The sequence below is a fragment of the Tachyglossus aculeatus genome, chromosome 21 (genome assembly GCF_015852505.1).
Source record: "Tachyglossus aculeatus isolate mTacAcu1 chromosome 21, mTacAcu1.pri, whole genome shotgun sequence".
Lineage (NCBI taxonomy): Eukaryota > Metazoa > Chordata > Mammalia > Monotremata > Tachyglossidae > Tachyglossus > Tachyglossus aculeatus.
The window spans coordinates 9,506,553-9,515,511 of record NC_052086.1 but is presented as its reverse complement, the minus strand read 5'-3'; the positions used below and the strand labels follow the sequence as shown (position 1 = coordinate 9,515,511).

The window sequence follows — 8,959 nt, the reverse complement described above, 5'->3', positions numbered from 1 at the left end:
TCGACACATAGTAAGCGCTTACCAAATGCCGTTCTTATTATTATCTCCCCCAGCGCTAGTGTTTGGCACATACAAATGCCCGAATGATTACTGTTACTGTTATTCCAACCCTCAGCGCAGAGTCAGTGCCCTATCCAGATCCCTGATGGATGGATTTGATTACCCTTCCCTCTTCCTTCCCATCCTGTCCCCCTCTCACATTTCCCCTGCGCCCCCCCTTTCCCGACCTCCCCCTTCCCTGTCCCCATCTGAGTGCTCCTGCATCCTTGGGGCTCCGGGGGGGATAAAGGGGGAGGGGGTGGGCGGGCAGGGCTGGTGGTGGGCGGGACTGGGCCGGATCCCGCCCCTGCTAGAGCGGTTAAAACGGGGAGCCCGGCTGCGCCCCCCGAGAGCGGCTCCATCCCGACGCCCGCAGCGCATCCAGTTGGGAGGCGAGGAGGCGGCCGGCTGACCTCTGACCCCTGACCCCGAGCCGGAGCCCGCGGAGAGCAGGACCCTTCTGCCCATCCCCACCCCTGCATCCCCATCGCCCCCTCGCCCCTCTCCCCTGGTCCACCCGGGGGTGTCCACTGGGGTGTCCATGGCGCGCCGAGCGGGGCCGGGGGTCGGCGGCTGGACCGGGTCTGGGGCCTGGATGTGGCCGCCCCCTCCTGTCCCCTCGCCCTCTCCTCCTCCTCCTCCTCCTCCTCCTCTGCTGCTGGTCCTGCTGGGTCTGCTGGTCCTGTCCGGCCAGGTGGCCGCCTGGTACAAACACGTGGCCAGCCCTCGCTACCACACCGTGGGCCGCGCCTCCGGCCTGCTCATGGGCATCCGCCGCTCGCCCTACCTCTGGCGCAGGGCCCTGGGGGCTCGACCCCCGGATGCCCCCGCCTCGCCCCGGGACCCCTGGGCAGGGGCCGGGGACCCCTGGGTCCGGGCCGGGCCGCGAAGACGCCGGACACTGAGCCTCCCGAGGGACGGAGTCTGCGGACCGAGCTGTGGGACATCGGGACTCCAGAACGGGGACCCGGGGCAGGCCGGGCAGCCCGGACAGCCAGGTACAGCGCGGGCTGGGATCCCAAGTTGGGTCGGGGGGGCGGCCGGTATCTCCCCGAAACCCTCTCCGGCCTGGGGCCGGAGGGTCTAGAGGGGTGGACGCTAGGCTCCCCTTCCCTGTTCCCCTCCCGACGGCCGTTCTGATAACGACCGTATCGGTTAAGCGCTTACTATGTGCCAAGCACTGTTCTAAGCCCTGGGGTGGACACTGGGTCATCAGGTCGTCCCACGCGGGGCTCACAGTCTTCATCCCCGTTTTCCAGATGAGGTCACTGAGGCACAGAGCAGTGAGGTGGCTTACCCAAGGTCACACTTCAGACTGGTGGAGGAGCTGGGATTAGAACCCACGTCCTCCGACTTCCAAGCCCGTGCTCTTTCCCCTAAGCCACGCTGCTTCTCTAGTGCGGGCCCTTTCAGAGGGGAGGGGAGGAAAACTAGCAGAGACGGACTGGGAAAGAGACACGCGGATGAAATTGAGATAGTGACAGGCAGGCAGAGACAGAGGCGTACAGAGACAGAAATAGGGAAAGACACATCGAACAGATGAGGGACAGAGAAACAGACAGACCCACAACCATTCCCTCACTCCTTCGGTCGTATTTATTGAGTGCTCACTGCGTGCGGAGCAGTGGACTAAGCGCTTAGAAGAACAACCAGACAGGGGACAGGAAAAACCAGATGGACGGATGAGGAGGTAGAGACAGAGACCCACGGAAACAGAGAGACGGAGACAGAGCTAGAGGCAGAAACAGATAGGCAGAGACGAATAGAGATAGAAAGGGATGGAGACAGCAGAAGCGGGGTTGGGGTTGGATTACTGGATCACTAAGCCCCCCCACTCCACCCCCAAAGTCTCCCCTCAACCCCCGGCCGGGGTTCGGGTCCACAGCGGCTAGAGCCCGGCCCTGCGAGTCAGAAGGACATGGGTTCTAATCCCGGCTCCACCCCTTGCCTGCTGTGTGACCTTGGGCAAGTCACTTCACTCCTGTGTGCCCCAGGGACCTCACCCTCACAATGGAGATTAAGTCTGGGAGCCCCAGGAGGGACATGGACCGTGTCCAACCCAGTTAGCCTGTATCTACCCTAGCGTTTAGTACGGTGCCTGGCACAAAGTAAGCGCTTCACAAATACCATTAAGAAATGGGTTGGGGATGGACACCGTTGTCCCAGGCCCCGGGCCTACAGGCGGACGGGGGCGGGGAGGGGCAGTGCTGGGTGTGAGGCTCAGAGACCCCAGCCCAGCTTGAAAGGCTCATTTGGGGGGTGGGAGGCCTGGCATTGCAGGGGGTCTGTCGGCAGGACTTGGGCCGCGACTATGTCCGATTTCACCGGATCGACTGGATGGAGGGAATGCCCCCCTTCCCTGCCACCGGCCCCGTCCCCCCGTTTCCGGTCTCTTGGGCCTCGGGGGCCCAGACTGATCAGAGCCGGTGCCCACAGGGTCGCCGGGGACTGGGGGACACTCTCGCTGAAGGCTCCGCTTACCGGGGGCGGGGATGGGGGCTCCTCTCCACCCACCTGACCCTTCCCCGACTCGGCCCCTTGACCCTGACCTCTGACCCCGCTCCCCGCCCCCTGTTCCTTTGCAGACTCTGCGGAGACCCGGCTCCCGCGACGCCCCCACAAGAGCCTGACCGCTGACCCCGACCTCCCCCCTGACCCCACCTTCAATTCCTTCCTTCCTTCATTCAATCGTATTTATTGAGCGCTTACTGTGCGCAAAGCACTTTACTAAGGGCTTGGGAGAGTCCAGTATAACAGCAGGCACGTTGCTGCCCACAGCGAGCTCACAGTCTGGAGGGGGAGACAGACGTGAATATAAATAAATAAATAGCTAAATAAAGAAATATAAGTCAGATCTATACAGATGCCCACTTATGTGCTGTGGGGACGGGAGGGAGGATGAATGAAGGAGCAGGTCAGAGCGGCGCAGGAGGGAGTGGGAGAAGAGAGGAGGGCTCAATCAGGGAAGGCTTCTTGGAGGAGACGGGCCTTCGTGTTCCTTTGCAGACTCTCCGGAGAGCTGGCTCCGACGGTGCCCCCCGAGCCTGTCGTCCTCCTCGAGGCCCCGGACCCGCTCCCGACGAGCCCTTCTCGCGTGACGCTCCTTCCTCCAACTCTTCCTCCTCCGGCAGCCCTCGGGGATTGAGGCTCGGCGGGTCGCCCCCCAACACCCCCACACCCCGCTCCGCTCCGGGACACCCGAGGTCCGATCGGCCCCGCTCCCTCATCCCACACAGCCCCCCCGGGGGCTCCCCTCCCGCCGGCGGGCAGAGAAGACCTTCATCTGGGGCTCTTTCGGTCACGTCTGAGCTTCTCGCGACGTGCTTACCCGGCCGCTCTGAGTTTGTGCGTTTACGGGGCTCCGCGCTCATTAAATCACCCATGATTCAAACGAGGCCCGTAGGCTTTGTGTCCTTGACGTCCCTCCCTCTGTCCGTCCGTCTGGCCTCCCCCCTCCCTTGTGAAGCAGCACGGCTCCGTGGCTAGAGCCCGGGGCCTCTGGGTGTCAGAAGGTCGTGGGTTCTCGTCCCGGCTCCGCCACCTGTCTGCTGTGTGACCTCGGGCAAGTCGCTTCACTTCTCTGGGCCTCAGTGACCTCATCTGGAAAATGGAGATCGAGACTGTGAGCCCCATGTGGGACAGGGACCGTGTCCGACTCGATTGGCTTGTATCCATCCCAGTGCTTAGTACGGTGCCTGGCACATGGTAAGTGCTTAACGAATCTCTCGTGGTTTCCTATCCACCTCCGTATCAAACAAAAACTCCTCACCATTGGCTTTAAAGCAGTCCATCCCCTTGCCCCCCTCTTACCTCACCTCACTTCTCTCCTTCTACAACCCAGCCCCCACGGTTCACTCCTCTGGCGTTAACCTTCCCACGTTTCCTCCATCTCGCCTGTCTCACCACCAGCCCCCGGCCCACGTCCTGCCTCCCTCCTCAGATCCAACGGACAATGACTCTCCCCTCCTTTAAATAATAATAATAATAATAATAATGGCATTTATTAAGCGCTTATTATGTACAAAGCACTGTTCTAAGCGCTGGGGAGGTTACAAGGTGATCAGGTTGTCCCACAGAGGGCTTCACAGTCTTAATCCCCATTTTCCAGATGAGGGAACTGAGGCCCAGAGAAGTGAAGTGACTCGCCCAATGTCACACAGATGACAATTGGCGGAGCCGGAATTTGAACCCATGACCTCTGACTCCAAAGCCCGGGCTCTTTCCACTGAGCCACGCTGCTTCTCTTAAAGCCTTATTGAAGGCCCGTCTCCTCCAGGAGGCCTTCCCAGGCTAAGCCCCACTTTTCCCCATCTCCCTTCTGCGTCTCCCTGACTTGCTCCCTCGGGTCTCCGGCCCCACGGCACTTAGGTACCTAGCTGTCATTTTATTTATATCAATGTCCGTCTCCCCGCCCCGGGCCGGGAGCTCACCTTGGGCAGGGAATGTCACCGTTTATCGTTGTATTTTACTTTCCCGAGTGCTTAGTACAGTGCTGTGCACACAGTAAGTGCTTAATAAATACGATTGAATGAATGATCCTTGGGGACAGAGAGCCAGGCCTTCTGCTGGTGAGTGTCCCCCCTGAGTGACACCCCTGGCCTCAAACCAGAGGAAACCACCCACCCGTGCTAGAGGGAGAGGGAAAGGAAGGGTGAAAGGTTAACGGGTAGGTAAGGGGAAGATTTTCTGAGAGAGAGTCCTGAGGAGGGGAGTAGTGACTTTGAGTAGTGGTGATAGTACTATTTATTGAACGCCCACTTGGTGCGGTGCACTGTTCTAGGTGTTTGGGAAGCACAGAGCAACCGAGCGAAAAGCACCGTGGCCCTGTGGATACAGCACAGGCCTGAGAGTCAGAAGGACCTGGGTTCTAGTCCCGGCTCCACCGCCTGTCTGCTGTGTGACCTTGGGCGAGTCGCTTCACTTGGCCCTGAGACTCAGTTCCCCCATCTGTAAAATGGGGATGAAGACTGTGAGCCCCATGTGGGACAGGGACAGTGTCCAACCTGACTAGGTTGCACCCGCCCTGGTGCTCAGAACAGTGCTTGGCACGTAGTAAACGCTTAACGAGTGCCATTAAAAAAAAAATCGTGACGGGTTCCCAGCCCACCAGGGACTCCCCCTAACTGGGAGCCAACTGGGGAGACAGGCGTATAAATATTAACGGCCGGGGGGGTCAAAGTAAACGGGCAGATGTATGTTCGGGAATGCCGAGATGTGTGCAAATAAATTCACAAGAGCTCGAGTTGGCTCAGCTCAGTGGATTTTAGGAGAGCTTTGGAGGAGGGAAGAGCCTGGGATCCATCCGCTATTGGGAAGGAGGGACTGGGGGAAAAACGCGAGCCAGAGGATGGAGATGGGAGAGTTGAGAGTGAGATACTGATAGGAGTTTGGCAGGTGAGAGATGAAGACCCAATTCATTCATTCATTCAATCGTATTTATTGAGCGCTTCCTGTGTGCAGAGCACTGTACTAAGCACTCAGGAAGTCCAAGTCGGCAACATCTAGAGACGGTCCCTACCCACCAGCGGGCTCACGGTCTAGAAGGGGGAGACAGACAACAAAACCAAACAAGTAGACAGGTGAAGTCTGTCCGCCCCGCTTTTGGACCGTGAGCCCGTCGTGGGCAGGGATTGTCTCTATCTGTTGCTGAATTGTACTTTCCCAGCGCTTAGTACAGTGCTCTGCACACAGTAAGTGCTCAGTAAATACGATTGACTGAGTGAATTGCTGTGGTGAAGGTGACGGGCGGTAGTGGTAGCAATGGAGGCGGTGGTGGCGATGGTGGAGACGGGTAATTTATTTATATTAATGTCTCTCTCCCCCTCTAGACTGTAAGTTAGTTGTGGGCGGGGAATGTATCTGTTCACTGTTGTATTGTCCTCTCCCAAGCGCTTAGTAGAGTGCTTTGCACGCAGTAAGTGCTCCTTAAATACGATTGAATGACTAATGAATGAATGCTGGTGGGGTGGAGGTGAGACTGGAGGTGGCGAGCAGCATGGCATAGTGGATAGAGCCCCGGCCTGGGACTCAGAAGGTCGTGGGTTCTAATCCCGGCTCCTCCACTTGTCTGCTGGGAAACCTTGGGCAAGTCACTTCACTTCTCTGGGCCTCAGTGACCTCATCTGGAAAATGGGGATTAAGACTGTGAGCCCCACCTGGGAGAGAAAGAGAATGTGTGACTTTGGGCAAGTCACTTCACTTCTCTGGGCCTCAGTTCCCTCATCTGTCAAATGGGACGAAGACTGTGAGCCCCCCGTGGGACAACCTGATCACCTTGTAGCCTCCCCAGCGCTTACAATAGTGCTTTGCACATAGTAAGTGCTTAATAAATGCCATTATTATTATTATTCTCTGGGCTCCAGTTCCCTCATCTGTCAAATGGGGATTAAGACTGTGAGCCCCACCTGGGAGAGAGGGAGAGAGAAAGAGAAAGAGAATGTGTGACTTTGGGCAAGTCACTTCACTTCTCTGGGCCTCAGTTCCCTCATCTGTCAAATGGGGATAAAGACTGTGAGCCCCCTGTGGGACAACCTGATCACCTTGTAGTCTCCCCAGCACTTACAACAGTGTTTTGCACGTAGTAAGCGCTTAATAAATGTCATTATTATCATTATTCTCCAGGCTCCAGTTCCCTCATCTGTAAAATGGGGATGGAGACTGTGAGCCCCACGTGGGACAGGGACTGCGTCCAGCCGGATTTGCTGGTCTCCACCCCGGCGCTTAGTACGGTGCCTGGCACACGGTAAGCGCTCTACGAATACCGTCGTTATTGTTATTAGTGGTGCCAAAGATGCTAGTCGCAGCGGTCCCGATGGTGACGGAGATGCTGGTAGTGCTGGAGATGGAGGAAGTGAGGGTGGCAGATTCCCCAGACTGGCTGTCCCCCAGATTTCCGCAGTGAGTACCCGGGGGCACCGGGGAGCGGGGGGCACACAGCTGAGCTCTTCCTTCGCATGATCTTCCCTGGCCGGCGTCCCACACAGCTGTGCCCCGCTCTTCGTGCCAACTCAGCTACGGGCACCCGCCAGCCGCGCTGCAATATTCATGCCGTGCGAGGCTGGTCCCAGTCCAGCCAATTCCCACCGCCCAAGATCGCTCCTGCTTCTTCTTGGGCTGGGGTCTGCACCTATCCACTCCTGCTGGCCACAGGGCCCTGCCCGAAATCTGTGCCTGCTCCCCCTCCCTAATAATAATAATAATAATGACATTTATTAAGCACTTACTATGTGCAAAGCACTGTTCTAAGCGCTGGGGAGGCTACAAGGTGATCAGGTTGTCCCACGGGGGGCTCACAGTCTTCATCCTCATTTTACAGATGAGGGAACTGAGGCCCAGAGAAGTCAAGTGACTTAAAGTCACGCAGCTGACAAGTGGCGGAGCTGGGATTTGAACCCATGACCTCTGACTCCAAAGCCCGGGCTCTTTTCCACTGAGCCACGCTGTTTCTCTAATAGTAATAATAATGGCATTTGTTAAGCACTTACTATGTGCCAGGCACTGTTTTAAGCGCTGGGGGAGATACAAGATAATCGGGTTGGACACAGTCCCCGTCCCACACGGGGCTCACTGTCTTTATCCCCATTTTTCAGATGAGGGAACTGAGGCCCAGAGTAGTGAAGTGACTTGCCCAAGGTCATGCAGCAGACGAGTGGAGGAGCCGGGATTAGAAGCAGCCTGGCTCAGTGGGAACAGCCCGGGCTTTGGAGTCAGAGGTCATGGGTTCAAACGCCGGCTCCGCCACTTGTCAGCTGGGTGACTTTGGGCAAGTCACTTCACTTCTCTGGGCCTCAGTTACCTCACCTGTAAAATGGGGATGAAGACTGTGAGCCCCCCGTGGGACAACCTGATTTTCCTTTTGGGAAAATTCAGTCAATGCCGCTTCTGCTGGAGTACACGGCGAGGGTGGACAACAATTATCATTATTATTATTATTATTATTATTATCCCAGCTCCTTCCCTCGGCGCTACACGGGACAGGGACTGATCCGACCTGTTTATCTTGGATCTTACCCCAGCGCTGAGCGCAGGGATCGGGACAGAGTAAGCGTTCAGTCGTACCATAACAACTAGACTGCGGGAGGACAAGGGGAGGGATGCAGCGTTCACCCCAGGGGGAATTGGGGGATCAGTACAGAGTCCCCACGTCCCTCCACCAGAGACGTAAAAGCTTTCATTCATTCATTCAATAGTATTTATCGAGCACTTAGTGTGTGCAAGAGCACTGTACTGAGCGCTTGGGAGAATCCACTACAATAATAATGATGACATTTATTAAGTACTTACTATGTGCAAAGCACTCGTGGCTCAATGGAAAGAGCCCGGGCTTTGGAGTCAGAGGTAATGGGTTCAAACCCTGGCTCCACCAGTTGTCAGCTGTGTGACTTTGGGCAAGTCACTTCACTTCTCTGGGCCTCAGTTACCTCATCTGGAAAATGGGGATGAAGACTGTGAACCCCCCATGGGACAACCTGATCACCTTGTAATCTCCCCAGTGCTTAGAGCAGTGCTTTGCACATAGTAAGCGCTTAACAAATGCCATCATTATTATTATTATTCTCTGGGCCTTAGTTACCTCATCTGTAAAATGGGGATTATTAATAATAATAGTAATAATAATAATAGTAATAATAGTAATAATAATATGTGTAAAGCACTGTTCTAAGCACTGGGGGGATACAAGGTGATCAGGTTGTCCCACGTAGGGATCACAGTCTTAATCCCCATTTTATAGATGAGGTAACTGAGGCTCAGAGAAGTGAAGTGACTTGCCCAAAGTCACCCAGCTGACAAGTGGTGAAGCCGGGATTTGAACCCATGACCTCAAATCCTGGGCTCTTTCCTCTGAGCCACGCTGCTTCGCTGCTTCTCTATAACACTCTAACAATATACTAGACGTGTTCCCTGCCCATAGTGAGCTTAG

General features: G+C 56.3%; 1 protein-coding gene across 1 annotated transcript; it reads left to right on the top strand.

The window, feature by feature from the left end:
* Positions 1-580: 580 nt before the first annotated feature.
* Positions 581-3,412, top strand: NPW (neuropeptide W). The gene is made up of 2 exons (XM_038763932.1): positions 581-1,037; positions 3,046-3,412. Exons 1-2 carry the CDS (start codon positions 581-583, stop codon positions 3,135-3,137), a joined length of 549 nt encoding a protein of 182 aa, XP_038619860.1. The 3' UTR covers positions 3,138-3,412.
* The last annotated feature ends 5,547 nt before the right edge of the window (positions 3,413-8,959 follow it).

What these genes read in the sequence shown, in the direction of transcription:
- NPW (XM_038763932.1), top strand. Translation starts at nt 581, where the DNA reads ATGGCGCGCCGAGCGGGGCCGGGGGTCGGCGGCTGGACCGGGTCTGGG. An exon ending in CGGGCAGCCCGGACAGCCAG is followed by an intron (nt 1,038 to 3,045) that starts GTACAGCGCGGG and finishes GTTCCTTTGCAG; the next exon opens with ACTCTCCGGAGAGCTGGCTC.